At 33.9% G+C, this 16,278-nt stretch overlaps 1 protein-coding gene and 1 long non-coding RNA gene across 21 annotated transcripts; one reads left to right on the plus strand and one right to left on the minus strand.

The window, feature by feature from the left end:
• Window positions 1-3,793: 3,793 nt before the first annotated feature.
• Window positions 3,794-5,762, minus strand: LOC128133852 (uncharacterized). Its single transcript, XR_008232160.1, has 3 exons — window positions 5,567-5,762; window positions 5,139-5,207; window positions 3,794-4,516 (listed from the first exon to the last, which is right to left on the minus strand). It is a non-coding gene; the product is annotated as an uncharacterized LOC128133852 (long non-coding RNA).
• A 5,210-nt stretch (window positions 5,763-10,972) lies between these two features.
• On the plus strand, window positions 10,973-15,764 carry LOC111907851 (uncharacterized). 20 transcript variants are annotated; one of them, XR_008231650.1, is made up of 7 exons: window positions 10,973-11,926; window positions 12,174-12,968; window positions 13,181-13,222; window positions 14,475-14,721; window positions 14,968-15,055; window positions 15,156-15,348; window positions 15,446-15,764. XR_008231650.1 is itself a non-coding variant. In XM_052770384.1 (7 exons), the coding sequence occupies exons 1-5, from the start codon at window positions 11,819-11,821 to the stop codon at window positions 14,972-14,974; spliced, it is 312 nt and encodes a 103-aa protein (XP_052626344.1). In that variant the 5' UTR covers window positions 10,978-11,818; the 3' UTR covers window positions 14,975-15,055; window positions 15,156-15,348; window positions 15,446-15,764. The 20 variants fall into 20 exon arrangements, 3 of the variants coding, with proteins under 3 accessions (XP_052626344.1, XP_052626343.1, XP_042757028.1); XR_008231649.1 differs by having other exon boundaries at window positions 10,977-11,926; window positions 12,174-12,463; window positions 12,919-12,968; window positions 14,968-15,348; XR_006190566.2 differs by lacking the exon at window positions 14,475-14,721 and having other exon boundaries at window positions 10,978-11,926; window positions 12,174-12,268; window positions 12,358-12,394; window positions 12,464-12,968; window positions 14,968-15,348.
• Window positions 15,765-16,278: the final 514 nt, after the last annotated feature.

Genomic DNA, 16,278 nt, shown 5'->3' on the forward strand with positions numbered 1-16,278 from the left:
GCAGGTTAGATTCCCTAAGGTTGCGAAGGTAAACAGGTAGGTTGTTAAAGCTTTCTTCATGCTCACATGCTAAGAAACTAATTGGCAAGCAATTTTATAAGTGATAATTACGAATTACCCTATGTACTCACCAGGTTTCCCAACCTGACTCACTCAGCTTATTTATGTCACAGGTGTTGTTATGAAGTCACATTACACTGAGAGATTAAAGAGATGTGGATCACTATTAAGTTCTGTTTATGCTTATGTTTCTGTATTGATGATGACATCCCAAACGTTTTAAAACAAATAAAATACGTTTCTTCGAAAATGTTTTAACATCGTATTTATCATGTTTTTCTAGGGGAGTACTCTGATTTGTAAATGGGCCGATTGCGGAATATAAAGAAGCATTAAGCATCAAGAAATATATTGCCTATCTAATTGTCACAAAAGAAGCATTAAGTATATTCCGCAACATTTTTATGAAAAGAAATACTCTGATTTTTATAAAGCATAAACAAAATCGGTCTTTTCTGGCCGTGAAAATGGGGATGTCACATCAGTCTTGGGCATGCTCAGATAACTTGACATTTGAGCCTGCTCAGAAGCAAACTCCGGGCAGAACATTGCCCTCTCAGTAAACATATTGGTGATCTCCGTCACTGTCTCAGCATCCTGTCTCAACTCCAAGAACTCCTGAGCTAACTACTCCCGCTCAACCCGTGGAATGTAGCGGGCAGTGTTGTAAAACTCGTCGAGTTGGCCGATTACTCCTCCGAGTACTTGCTACTCGGCTCCTTACCGAGGCGAGTTATAGAATCCCGAGTACTCCCCAATCGGCCCGTTTACTGAACTGAATAGTGTTGTAAAACATGGTAAACTCGGTGATTAATATGTATAATATACTTAATGATTTATTATTTAACACACCCATGTGATTATTACTACATATATATCTTAAATTTTCAGTAATTATTCACGAAGTGAGACCATTATGTGTTTTTTTAGCTTTTGTGTACTCACATGTATCTAATTTTGTTATATATTTCAATCAACTTATGATTTTGACATATATAATTTCCTTAAAAATATTTCTACATGAATTACTGAATCCGAGTACTCCCTGAGTACTCCCGAGTACTCCTGGGTACTCGCTACTCGGTAGTCGGTCGAATAGGTACCGGGTAACGAGTTATGCAACCTTGGTAGCGGGTGCAAAACATATCCCTAAACTGCTCCTAAGTAACCACATTCCTCTAATCGTCAGTGTACGACCCTGTCATCAACCTCCACCGGTCCTTTGCCCTGGACCTCAGCAAGTTTAGGGCACATCTGACCTTCTGGTCAGCAGGACATTAGCACATGAAGAAACATCCCTCCATGTCAGACAACCACCTCATGTCTAGAATCGACTCCTGAATCCCATCAAAATTATGTGGTTTCATGTTATCAAAGTCCTGGTTACTGGAAATCCCGGCTGGCCCCACCACCAACGGCTGCGGAAGCTACAGTGGCAGCTGTCTTAGCAATGGTTGCATAGCGCTCATCAAAGTACTCAACCATGGCAGTCTTGATAGACCCAAACATCTCAAGCAACTGTGCCTGGAACAGTGCAACAACCTTATCATGCAGGATCTCCCAAATCCTGGCGTCCATCTCATCCGGTCTCATCTAACCAATAGTCTCGGGCACTATTGGTCCCTCCTGACCACTCCCTCCTGATCCTGACCCGGGTCTAGTCACAAATCTCCGCGTAACCACCATGCTGAAAAAATATCAAGAAAAATATCAGACATCCCATATAATAACAGGGAGCCAACTCCCAACGGAGCCATAGGGGTTGTGACTTCCTTGATACGGGTATGGGTCCTGTGCTTTCAGTAGTACGGGCCCATACTACCTTCCACACCTACCCATATTTGTATCAAGTATCACCACAACGCCATATATATATATATATATATATATATATATATATATATATATATATATATATATATATATATATATATATATATGCATGGCGAACGCTCAGTCCTCATTCCTAGAGGAAGGCTAAATATCTCATATCTGGCTATCTAACCCCGCACAACTCATCCATGAAACTTTCACCAACCCTACAACACTCATGTATGCTAGTCATATATAACACTAGATCCTATAGATAGTCGAATACCCGGTCCTACTCTAAGCCTACAATCAAACAAGGAACAGGAAATAAAGCCAAACCAAATATTCTCAGGCTATAGAATCTTAGTTATGTACCACTATGATGCATACACTAAGCAACTACAGTAATGATGTCAATTTCATATAAGGAAAACCCTAGGCTATCAGGCATCATATAATCAGGCAATTCTATCATGCAATTCCTGAAGATCCCTAGCCTAGTACTAGCATATTGTTCTAACATATCACACAATCAAAAAATATGTAAGGTATTTTGGGGTCTACTTACTGGCTCCGGCTGATCGTACACTCGCATCCTCCTTTAGTATTTTGAAAACCTTTTGAAAAATATCATTTTAAAATCTTGTCCTTAGTTTGAGACTGGATACACAAGAGTGTTTCCTCCAATTCACTCAAACCAAGGCTCTGACACCAACTTGTAACACCCATAAAACTCATGCAAATTTAAAACTTTTAAAATCATTCAAAAATCAACAATTATTACAAAAAAATTTTAAAATGGATTTATGTCAGAGTATCCCATAATCAAATCATAAAAATATAACGAGGTGCATGATCATGCCTTTGCCTTCCCGCGATCATCTGAAGTACCTGAAACAAAATCCAAAATTTCATGCCCGAATCTTAGTCAGTTCCCCCAAAATATCAACGCCATACAATCATAGCCATATCATAGCAAGTAAACAAACAACATGCATAATGAGCCATCATCCTGACTGGACCGCCTCGCACAGCCATCAGTCTATCTGGACCACTCTCCGAGCCATCGGCACGTTTGGACCACCTCTCAGGGCCTTCAGCCTATCCAGACCGCTCGTCGGGCCTTCGGCCTGACTAGTACACCCTAAACGGGTATGAAGTCTATCTGGTCCGCCCTAGGTATGTTGGCCTAAAGCAAAAAGCATGACTGCCTCAACCTAACCCCCAATCAAACAATCATGTGCACATAAATAACATACGCTAGTATATATAACAGTCAAACCGATCTAACAGATCACTAATCATAACATCATCCTATATACAAAGATACCGACCTAACAGGTCACTAACATAGCATCATTCTATATACCAAGATACCGACCTAACAGGTCACTAGCATAGTAACATGCAATAAACCCGGATACAAATATGAACAGGGCCGACATTGGTGACTTCGACCCTGTTAGTATAGTGACAACAACTCACCTCACAATTTCGATCGGAACTGAAATGTCAAACTCCCAAGATACGGCTTCAAACACCAACCCCTACAACCACTAATGATCCACTTCCATAAATACCCAATTTACCAAAATACCCTCATAAGTCAATTGGTCAACCTTAAGTCAAAGTCAAAGTCAACGGTCAAGGACAACAGTCCATGTTGACCCAACTCATCGAGTGTAGCCTGCTGACTCGTCGAGTTCATCCAGAACTTGAGAAATCTTGAAAACCCTATTTGACTCGCCAAGTTTCCAGACAACTCGTCGAGTCCATGCGGTGTCCAAATGTCGGGAAAAACCTTAACTAACTCTTCGAGTCATCTCACTGACTCACTGAGTCCATGCAGAACCAATACATGCCATCTTCATCCGGCTCGTCAATTTGACCATGCAACTTGTAGAGTCTCTTCAGTCTTTTTCTTATTCAGACGCTTTTAAGTAAGACCAAGGCTCCAAATTGTAGATCTAGCCTCCTAGGGCATGGTTTCCACGTAAAGTTGCAAACTTTACGTGCATACAAGGTCTTAAAATGCCAAAACCAAGCTAAGGAAGAAGTTTTAGGTAAGGCTGAGGCCAAAACTTGCTAAAGACTACAACATTATGACTATAAGGGGCTAGAGGAGTCTATATCTGAAGTTACAACTTCAGATCATGCCTAAAACCAAAAAAAAAAAAAAACTCCACAACAAACTAGAAATAGCCCTAAACCTTTACATGAAGAGATCTAGCTAGAAAGAAGTCAAGTTGATGACTTGTTACCTACAAGATGATGCTAACATGAAGTAGAAATCAGATCCACAACCTTCTCCTTGCTCTGCTCCTTAGACTTCAATCTCTCTTCACAAAATCGACCTTTCAACTGTGACATCCCCATTTTCACGGCCAGAAAAGACCGATTTTGTTTATGCTTTATAAAAATCAGAGTACTTCATTTTATAAAAATGTTGCGGAATCTGTTCCCAGAAAAACATGGTAAATACGTTATTAAAACATTTTCGATGAAACGTATTTATTTCATTTTAAAACGTTTGGGATGTCATCGTTAATACAGAAACATAAGCATAAACAGAACTTACAATTATTTACACTAGTGATCTAAATCTCTTTAAATCTCTCAGTGTATTGTGACTTCATATCAACACCTGTGATAAAAATAAACTGAGTGGGTCAGGTTGGGAAACCTGGTGAGCACATAGGGTTTTCAACCCACAATAATATAATTATTATTTTTAAACATCAAACAATCAACCCAATTACCCATTCCCGTTATCCTCACATTACGTCCCTAAAACATCTAACACAAGGGACCTAGTCAAAGGACTATCATTGGGATGGAGTATATCTGGTGAGCACACAGTTCACACAGTTCGAATAAACACACAGTTCGAATAAACACACAGTTCGGTTAAACACAAAGTTCGAATAAACACCTACAGGTTGCGAGCCTGTTAGTGTTCCACTGGACTGTCTAGAATAGTCCGTGGTCGTCATCTATACTCCGCTAGATGACTAGATCATCAAGAACATCTATAACGAGGCATCTCATTATTTCATTTTATCACACAACAACTAATACATCTACCCATGTTTTACCCAACATATTTTGTAGATATAAAATACATATACAGTTTAAATCATTGAAAACATGTATAAAACGTTCATCCAGCATAGATAGCAAGTATACAGATAATATACACACACAACACGTAATTTATATAAAATACTTCATATCTATGTGTAAGCTGAAAGTAACTATGCACTCACCTGAGAAGGTGGTGACTCGGTACTCGGACAGCGCTTCGTTTACTTTAAAATAATTTCCTTTGACGAAACCTAGTATTATCACCACTAGATTTTAGTCTAATATTACCGTGACTAATTATTAGTCTTATTTTTATTATTATTATTATTATTATATAAGCGTTTAAACAATACTTTCCAATTACTATGTACAGACAGGGGCCAGACATAAAACACCGGAGGGCAGGACCATTTTGGCGTATAGCACTTCTGAAATCCAACAACCCTATGCGGCCCTTTAAACCAGATTCCCTGTACCGCGAGTAGTTAAAAGATATTATAACGACACTTATATAAGTCAGAATAATAGCCCAAATATTTATTATAAATTTATAATAACAATACTAATTTTAAATATAAACTATATTTAAAATAGGGTAAACATAACTTACTTTCAAGGGGATTTTAGCTAGGAGTCGGGCTCTGCAGGGGCAGAACTTCGTCGCTGAATCTTTCTAAGAAAGATTCGTGCAGCGCTTCAGCGCTCACCTTACTATACTAAAACTACAGAAAGAGAAGTCGAATCACGAGGGACCGAAATGCTCGGGGGATAAGGAGAGAAAGACTCTTGAATCAAGAGAATGGTGCAAGAAATATGAGAGCCCAAGGCTCTTATTTATACTAATTGAATTTTCAAAAACTACCCTCCATAATTACTTAATGACCTTTTAGTTATATAAACAACTAAACACCCCTCTATAATACTATTTTAAATGGATTTAATGATCTTTGCACTAAACTAATGTCGAAAGAACTCAACATTAGTTTTATAATAACCGCATCGTCGATACCTTTCTAATGATATATACATATGTATATATATGTGTACGTATACATGATTTATACTTTATTTTAATACGTAAATATACTACTATAATTTGTAACTCGCTCATACGAACTCCGTTTTTGACGTTATTTATATCCACGCGTAGGTGGAGACATACTCTACAACTTTCGTTTAGACTCCGTTGGTTAATTTTGACTTTATTTTTAAAGTTATATTTTTTAACAGGCCAGGACAGGATTGGTCCGTTAAAATCTCATAACTTCTTTATTCGATGTCCATTTTCGTCTGTATTTTTATCGTTACGCTACTAATAACGAGATCTTCGATTCTTGTTTAGGTTGTGTCGGCTAAAAATCAATCGATCTAAAATTCGAATTTCGGGCTGTACACCGCTAATCCGAAACTTCGAAAAATCATAACTTTTTCATACGAAGTCAGATTTGGGCGTTCTTTTTATCGATGTTCTTAGTTTAACATATTCTACGACTTTTGTTTAGAGCGCTAAGGCTAAATATCTATATATCATAAATTTACTATTTACGCTTCCCGGCGCCGTGCCGGTTCCGACGCAAAACTTCGACGGGTCATAACTTCTTCGTTATAACTCGGATTTCAGCGTTCTTTATATGTACGGAAACCTTGTGACATATTCTACAAATTGGTTAAGATTATTTATTCTAAATAATCTTTTTGTCAAAAAGTCGTTTTCGACCCCTATTGCCTCTAAATTGACTAGCCCGGATCTGCGGGCGTTACATCAAGCTTCTTAACACATAAAAATGGAGAGTAGATGTGATTAGGGTTTTCTGAGCTCAAGGGGACGGTAAGGGAGGCAGAGGGAGGCTAATGACCCTTTAAATAGGGTGTAAAACCCTGGAAATTATGGTTTCATTCTCCAGCTCCTACTCGTCGAGTTGGGGTCCTCTAACTCTTCGAGTAGAAGTCATAAATCATGCGTACTGACCAGGTTCGACACGACGAGTTGGGGCCTCCAACTCGTCGAATTCCACCCATAAATGAATGAAAAGCTATAAAAATTATACCTCTGAGTCGGGATGTTACATACTATTATCCCAAAGCCTAGAAGATAGTCCATATCCAAAATGGGCCCAAGATCAAGAAGGCCCACCACCAAAAAGCTTGCAGACCAACAAAAGGCCCAGGTCCCTACGTACGAAATGACCCGAGGCTAAAAGCCCAAAATCCTCTCTCGGCTCAGCGTACCACGAGTACGCCCGACATACTCACGACCCTAGCATATTCAGGACCTCAGGCACGTACACGCATCGTACGTCTAGGTACGCCTAGCATATGCAGAAACTGGCCAAATCCTTCTTTTAAGGTCTTAATCAGTTAAGACCTAACATCCAATTTTAGATCCAAGCTTATTGAAACGTATTAAGGCATAAAGTCGCAAACTTTATGCTTTTTCATGTCCTAATGGGACTCAAACCATGGATTTAGACATCTATCTCCCTTAATTGTTCAGCATCTCATGCATGGTTGAGTTCTAACCTCCAAGATCTGATTTTTATGACTCCATGCACTCTTAAGTCTTCAAAACGAAATCTTAAATGGTTTGGAGTAGTCTATAGTCCATAAGACCAAAGTTATAGCACCAAAACTTCTAAATCTACCCATCAAAAGAGATATATGCAAAGAACCAACAAGGTAAGGACTTTATACCTTCAAGAAACTTGAAATGGTGAATAACCTCTGGATCTACAAGCTCCCTTTTATCCAATGCTTCTCCACTAGATCTCTCATTCTTCAAGACACACCACAAACATACAAAACACACACACAAGGTCAATATCTTTGTAAGATGGATTAGGGTTTCGAGGTTAGCTCAAAAGGAAATGGAGGCTGATAAGGTAAATGGGTTGAAGGAATTAATGAGCTTAAATATGGTGCAAACGCTAAAAATTAGGGTTTGCCCCTGACTTGTGTACGCCCAACGTATGTAGGGGACATCCCTGCCTCATGCAAACAATAGAGTACAGACCCCACGTACTCAAGCCCCAACGTCCAAATGAAGGAAAAAGATTGCTAAGAGTTTTACCTGGCTATTTGGGCGTTATATATATATATATATATATATATATATATATATATATGTGTGTGTGTGTGTGTGTGTGTGTGTGTGTGTGAATATGTACTTCGGAAGGGAGAACACAGCTCCAGAATGTTGTGTTCTGGAGCAATTGGTCATTTAAAAAAATGTTGGTTATTTTTGTTAAAATGATCATTTATAAGGGTTAGATTACTCAATTTCCATTAAAAAAAATTATTAAGGCTATTAACTTTTTGGGTTCTCATTTGAACAACTTTATATATATATATATATATATATATATATATATATATATATATATATATATATATATATATATATAGTCAGGATCTTTTGCGAACTTATATTTTCCCATGAACTCCAAGAACTATTTCGTGTGATTTTTTTTTCAAAAAAAATGACTTAAGGCATTAAGTTGGTTTTATAGAAGTGCATTCTAAAAAAAATCTTGAAAAAAGTGTGCACACATGCATGTGATTTTAGTTATTTTTGACGTACATATGCATTTCCGACGTTTGTGCATATATGCAACTTTCATGTGTGTAAAAAAACTTGAATATTTTTTTTTCGAATGTAATTTTTTATGACCGACTTATTTCCATAAGTCACTTTTTTTGGAAAAAAAATCACATGAAAATGTTCACAGAGTTCACGGGAAAATATGAATTCGTAAAAGATCATATATATATATATATATATATATATATATATATATATATATATATATATATATATAGAGAGAGAGAGAGAGAGATGGTTAAAAATACATCTCATTTGATCATTTACACATCCTATATAGTTTTTGAGATATTTTTATTAATTGGAATTGTATCGTTTTTTTTTTTTGAAAAAAATTATATAAGTAGTTACTAATAACTTGACTTTTGATAAATATGTCTATAAGGTGTCTAAAATGTGTCTTAATAACAATATATATATATATATATATATATATATATATATATATATATATATATATATATATATATATATATATATATATATATATATATATAGGGTTAGATTCATGTGAGACGGCCTAATTTTGTGAGACCGTGAGATGCATTTATTTATTTATTTTTATTTTTTTAGTTAATTTAAGTTTCGAGAATAATATTTAAAAAAAGAATTTTTAGATTTTTCCATTTATTTTGCATTTTAAAATTATGTTTTAGAATATATACAGTGTAATATTCTATTAGAATATTTCACGTATTTTTTCAAAAAAAAAATGGAATTTTTTTTTCATTATTTTTTATTTTTTTAAATTTTTTTAGTTAATTCAAGTTCCGAAAATAATATTTAAAGAAAGAATTTTTAGATTTTTCCATTTATTTTGCATTTTAAAATCATTTTTTAGAATATGTCAATGTAATATTATATTAGAATATTTCACGTATTTATCAAAAAAAAAATGAACTTTATTTATTTATTTTTTATTTTTTAATTTTTTTTTTTAATTTTTTTTAATTTTTTTTTGTTTTTTTTAGTTAATTCAAGTTCCGAAAATAATATTTAAAAAAAGAATTTTTGGATTTTTTTATTTATTTTGCATTTTTAAATTATTTTTAGATTTGGTCTCACGGTATTACAAAATTAGAATGGTCTCAAATGAACCTGAACATATATATATATATATATATATATATATATATATATATATATATATATATATATATATATATATATATATATATATATATATATATATATGGGCAACCTACTTCATATACGAGGGAAATAAGTAGACGTCAAATTTTATTAACAAAATTTCTTTCCACGTTTACGAAGTGTACGTCTTAAAGAGTTAACCATTTTTTTAAAATAACTTCGTCATACAGAAATAGTACTACCTAACCAATGCAATATTAGTCGAGAATCACATGTTTTCTTTTCAAATCTTTTAATTTATATTGTTTTGTTATTATTGTCTAATTTTTAATTATTGGTGTAAGATCTTAGCACGTCATTTTTGACTAGAGTGATATGATCTATCTCTGTCACACATATACCCATGTATGTATATGTAGATCATGTGGGGTAAATGATTTTAATTTAATTTTATTTGTTTATTTATTGTTTTGTTTTGATTTAGGTATCTTTTAATAAGGGTTAACCATAATTAGTCATATGGTAGAAAATAAGATAACAAAAAATGAGGTTGCTATAAAAAATAAAAATCAGAAAGTACATTACTAAACCAGTGCAATATTAGTCGAACCTCACATGTTTCTTTATAAATCAATTAATTTATATTGTTTTATTATTATCATCGAATTTACAATTATTGGTGAAAGTTCTTAGCCATCATTTTTTATGGAGTGATATGATATATCTTTCTCACATATACATAGTGTATGTGTACGATAAATCATTCCTACATGGTGTTAATAGTAAACGGTTTTCAGCAGTAAACGATTTTAATCGGTTAATAGTTTTGGATATTAATAGTTAAACCATCACTACATGTAATAGTACAAAATGAGATTAAAAAAATTGATTGCTATAAAAATTGAAAATTAAAAAGTACATTGTTAAAAATTGGAAGATTAGAAATTACATTGCCATTACAAGATCGTGGCAACATAGGCTCCAAGATTGCATTAGACGGAGTCATCATTTGGTATAGTTACCATTTTCATGGTTTCAAACTTGTTTAAATTCCTAAGGGAGGTAAGTTTTCCCTATTAGCAACCCAACACAATCTAATTTTTTTATAAAAAATTAATTTCTTTTTCCTCCACTTATATAACCCGATTCAATCCAATTATTCACACTCATTAGGAATCCAAACCAATCTAATTATACTATATATTAAAATTGTCTATCCTTAGATACAGTGACTAAGGGATTGACAAAAATGATACCTCAATTATTAATATATATACATTATTTAATGTTTGTCAAAATTGCCCCACTTCTTTCTACAAGTTACAATTCGCTCATTCTAATTCATTTATTAAATTTTTTCCTGTTTCTGAAACTGTGTATTCCGCCACCGCCAAGCTTATGAGATAACAGATACGTGGCTTCTTTCTCTTTCTTTTTTCTGCATCTCCTTGCTTACTCACCCTCAATTGTATCTCTTCCCACCGCCATTGTTTCGTAGACCTTCCACCGCTTCTTTTTCCTTCTGCATACCTTCAATGCGATTCTTACCCTTCTCCTTCCAATTCTGTAAATCATTCATCAATCTGCTCCATCGCCTGGCTACATAACCAATTGTTTTGGGCCAACCCGCTATTATATGCCCATTTTTTCTGTATCTAACCTAATCGGAAACTTGGCTACCCTTAGATATGTTACATTTTTTCCTGTATCTAACCCAATCGGAAACTAAAGACAAAATGGATTTGCCTACAAATGGTATAACCTCAACTGAAATCTTCAATCGCTATCAGTTTCGCCATCACCATCACTCTGCGCATCAATTTATGTGGTGCTTCAGAAAAGGGGTTAGACCAAATAACCTGTTTGCTTTGAAGGTTGGAGTAGCGGTGGAGAACATCAAGTCTGCTATCACAAAGGGAGTAGTAGAAGCAGCCGGCATGTTCATTCCCAAGTCACTGCCTCCGGTTTCCTTTATCTGCATCATCTCTCTTGCCAAATAATCCGACCCATTTGTTTCAACTGAGGAAACCACCGTACACCGCCATTGTTACCGTCTATTTCCGCCTCTCAACAATATAAATACTAGAGTTGAAGAACAAATTTATCATGCTTTCCTGACGACGATGTATGCTGTTCGATTCCCCTTTACTGATTTGAGGCTGAGAGCGACTGATGTTGAAAACGAGATGTTCATTGATCAAGGGTTTTGTTTATGGGATTTTCAAATTGAAATCCAAAGTTCAGCCGTTTGATCATATCTTCTCTGCAGTGCTGCTACTGGTAAGTTATATCTTATAGTCTGACTTTTATCAAACAAGCAAAGCAACGAATGTGATTATTAAAATTTAGAGACTGTGTTACGTATATCTCCATTGAGAAGTATAAGCAGGCTACCTTTTTTATTTTCTTTTATCTCCACTCCTGATGACATTGATTGTTTTACCTTTATGGTTAAACTTTATCATTTGATTATCTTACTTATATAGTAATCCATGATTTTTGGCTTCACATTTTTCCCGCATCCAAGGTTATTGTTGCAGTCTCCACACAGTCCTCTCTCAGTCATCGCAAGCTTCCAATCGGTTATAACGCCTTTCCTCTACCAACTTTGTCCTATTTTGTGTAAGTTTTGCTATAATTCCTTCATATTTTTTGTATCTGAATCATATTTATTTCATGAATGTGGATTTTAATACTTATAATTGTTTTAGGTTAAGTATATAGACGAAAGATTGACCAAATTACAGGGTGGGGTAACTTTGGTGATTCTAATTTGATTCTTGCTCTTGCTTATGTCTTGACTCTTGATCATTACAGGTTCGTTTGCCCCAGGAAGCACCTCATATGCTTCACTCTCCAACACCATCTGCTTACTATCTCTACACCTTTATTTCAAGTTTCTATCAATCTTTTTTCTGAACTTTGTTATGCTTTCTTATTTCACACATCTTTCCCAGTCTTATTCTCTACATTTGAAATTGTTGACTCACTCACCATCACAAGTCTGTTTGCCCCAATCAAAAGTTTTTTCCAAAAAAAAAATTACACCAAACTAATCAGGTTACAAGCCTATCATGTGACTAGATGCAATTTTCATGACCAAATTAATGGAAACAGACACACATAGATGTAATTTTAATGGATACAGAGAGTAGAAAGTAAAAGTTCCTTCCTGTTAGGCACTGTATTGTTGTTTATCAGTTAACAGCTGAAAGTTTCAATGGGTTATTGCATTTAACCTTATATTAACTTCTTTTTATATATTAATTTAGGTACTTCAAACATTTGAGTATGCTTTGGACAAGTTTTGAACTGTTTCAAGGTACATTGCTATTTGTTGAATTTCACCCTATTAGATTAAATGTAAGAATTAGCAATGTACTTTAATATATCACATATATCATAACAATTTAATTTCGTATCTTTCCATTTAAAAATTATGCTTCAATTTTTTTTCTTATCAACGAATTAAATCTTTTATCCACTTGCAACATGGTGTTAAATTTCCTCTTTTTTGTGTTTAAATTTTGTCAGTTAAGCATGATGATGTATGGTGGAGATGGCATAGGTGAGCTGGTAAGCCTGTTAAAAAATAAAAATTGTTATTAAATAAACTCTTTTTTTTTTGCCGTTTTCGTTCTATAAGTTTCACATCATAGATCTAACATAAATTATCAAATTAAAAATCACAATGTTTAAGTTGCAATGAAAGATGATTAAAGTAAATATTTCTTAAACATGATTGAAGAAACTAATGGACGAAATCAACATTCGTTTAAAAATGAGAAAAGACACTTCATTTAATTTCAGGAAGTTGTCTACTGCTCATAGGTCCCCACAAAGGAACTAAAATATTAAACTTTATCATATAAAGCCACATGTAACTTTATGTCCAAAAGCCATTCCTAGCATCGCAAATCTGCAAAAGCTCCAAAACAAAAAAGCAAATAGTAATATACAGAAAAAGACCAAATTGCCCTTACTTTATAAATTTGAACTAGAACTGCATAGAACCTTTTATAGATCCCTTATTTCTTCTCTTTTTTTTTTTTTTTTTTTTTTTTGTCTTTTCTAAATAGAACCAAAAAAACCCTTTAGTATGATCCTCACTGCTTCTCTTTTTATCAACCTTTTTCAATTGAGCCCAATCCAAAAGAATGAAAAAAAAATCAGATAAACCTCTTTTAATGTAACCCAAGTTATTCCAATAATTCCTTTGCCATCATGTGATATGAATAACAAATAATCACACATGAAATATCAACGGTACCTTCATATAACATTCCGTTTTCAACTTTTTATTCAAAAATCTATCAAATATAGCATTTTACTTTTTTTTTAAACTATACTGGTATAGAATTGCATCATCAATTTTTAGCTATTGTATTTTATGTGTATATTCATCGGGATCAATTTTTTAACTATTGTATTTTATGTGTACATTCATTGGGATGATGATATGATACTATGAGATATGATGTGGTTTTTAGATTAATGTAGATCTTGAATATTCTTGCTTGGATTTTAGATCCTAGCAGACAAATGAAATCAAAGGTTAGCATTTTTTATTAATAAAAAAGCGTAAAATGCACCAAATAGCAACTTAGTTTCACTAATTGTTTATTATAACATCCTACTTCCATATCTATAATTGGTTGGAATTTTCATAGCATACCGCCTAATAAAGAAAAAAGGTTGAAAGCATAATGGTGTAAAAAATGGGATGCTTACAAATAAATGAAAGTATGTTGCTATTTCAATCATGTGTTAACCTTTTCATTTACTACTTAATTTCTTGAACGTACTTTGCTTATTCGGTTACAAACAGTTTTATGATGCACCAGTTAATGGATGTAAGAAAGGATAGAATGAAACAACGATGCCAACCAGTTCCATTATTTGGATTACTTATTTGATAAAACTTTATGATGCACCGGTTAATGTTTTGAATATTGCAATGGTCCATGCCACCTCCTTCGCCCAATCACTTCCTTTTCATCGAAGATTTCGTTTGTTGACTCTCTCAGCGGTTTCCCGTTTCCATTCCTGGCTTCCTCTTCTCACCTCTTTGTTAGGTTACATTTCCATTTCATTGCAACTCTCTCACCTCTAATTTCTTTTCCCATTTTGGTTTTCGAGTTGACTAGGACCAATGAATTGGATGCTGATTACAAATATCTGTTCTTTCACCTTTAAAATCCACAAAAAAATTTTCATTTGTATGTAAGGTCGATTACTTCAATTTGGTTGCTTTTTATAGTTTGTTTTTTTAAATGGGCTGTCAGTTTTTTGAAATTTGATTAAAATATGTTTATTTGCAGGGTTTAATGTTGAGATGGAGAACATATATTGAACAGGATTAGAGAAGAAATTATGAAGGCAGCAGATGAGTACAATGGATTCAGTTTGGTAATTTCTTTTGACTTCGATCGACTCTTTTTTTCTTTCTACCAACTCCATCCGCTTTTTCTACTTTGTTTCCGAAATTGGAACGTGCTCTTCTTATTAGCTTCGCTCACCACATGTTGGATAAAATGCCTTTGAGGCATTCGCAACAATTGTAACCAGGAAGAGCCCTCTCAATGCGATTCCCTGAAATGTATAAAGATCAAGATTGTTGATTGTGGAATGTTGAATAACACCTTCTTTCACTTTTGAGATTAGGTCAACTAAATTAGAATTCCGCTATTATGGGTAAAAGAGTAAGCACATTGTTATTTTCGACAATTTTCCCTTCAACTAATATGATGACGTGTTCCATTTTAGAGGAATATGATGTACTTTCCATATATCATGCAGGACCTACTCTCATGAATAATATGAAATGGCAAAACATTAGTATCCTCAAAACACTACATTTGTCCATACAGCTAGCTCAGAAGCTGATCAAAACCTACGTAAGACATAATCTAGACTGTTAAGGACAACCAATAAATGTATCACATTTACCATAATATCCATGTATTTTCAATTTAATGATACTTATGTCTTTTGTTTGTTGTAGTAACCAACCATTTTGGAAATCATTTGTACTACCCTCAAATGTAATGTAAAAACCTATGAGTTTGAATCAAATCTTTCAGAAGGTTATCAGCCCATGCGGAGCATGGGTCTCCCACTAGTTTATATTAAAAATATATAAATAAAAAGAATTATATTAATATTAGTTTTTTTTTTTGTAGAGAAAAATAAATTATATATTTCACTATATTTTATTTGAGTTTTTACTAAATATAAAAAGTAAATATTAACTAAATTAGATTAAAATTTAAAAGTAAATTTAAATCCACCTATCTAATAAGGACACTTGGCAACATAAAAAAAAATAAAAATGCACAAACCTTTTGGTTAACGGTTCATTGGGGCAGTCTACATCACCAAATATGTTTTATTTTTACTTTTCTTTTTATATTTTTTTGGTGAGATAATCTCAAAAGATCACCAATGAGGATAGTCTAATGAACCGGAGACTATTGGGATATATAATCTTTTTCTTCTCTTCTAATAAAACAGTACTAAAATTGTCACCTGGCATTCCCTTAGCCACTCCCCCTCGCATTTTCCCGCTCAAAAATTATAAGTGAAGTTCCCAATTTGCTCTTTTATTCGAAAAAATTATTGTACATCATCAA

Source organism: Lactuca sativa, chromosome 4, assembly GCF_002870075.4.
Source record: "Lactuca sativa cultivar Salinas chromosome 4, Lsat_Salinas_v11, whole genome shotgun sequence".
NCBI lineage: Eukaryota > Viridiplantae > Streptophyta > Magnoliopsida > Asterales > Asteraceae > Lactuca > Lactuca sativa.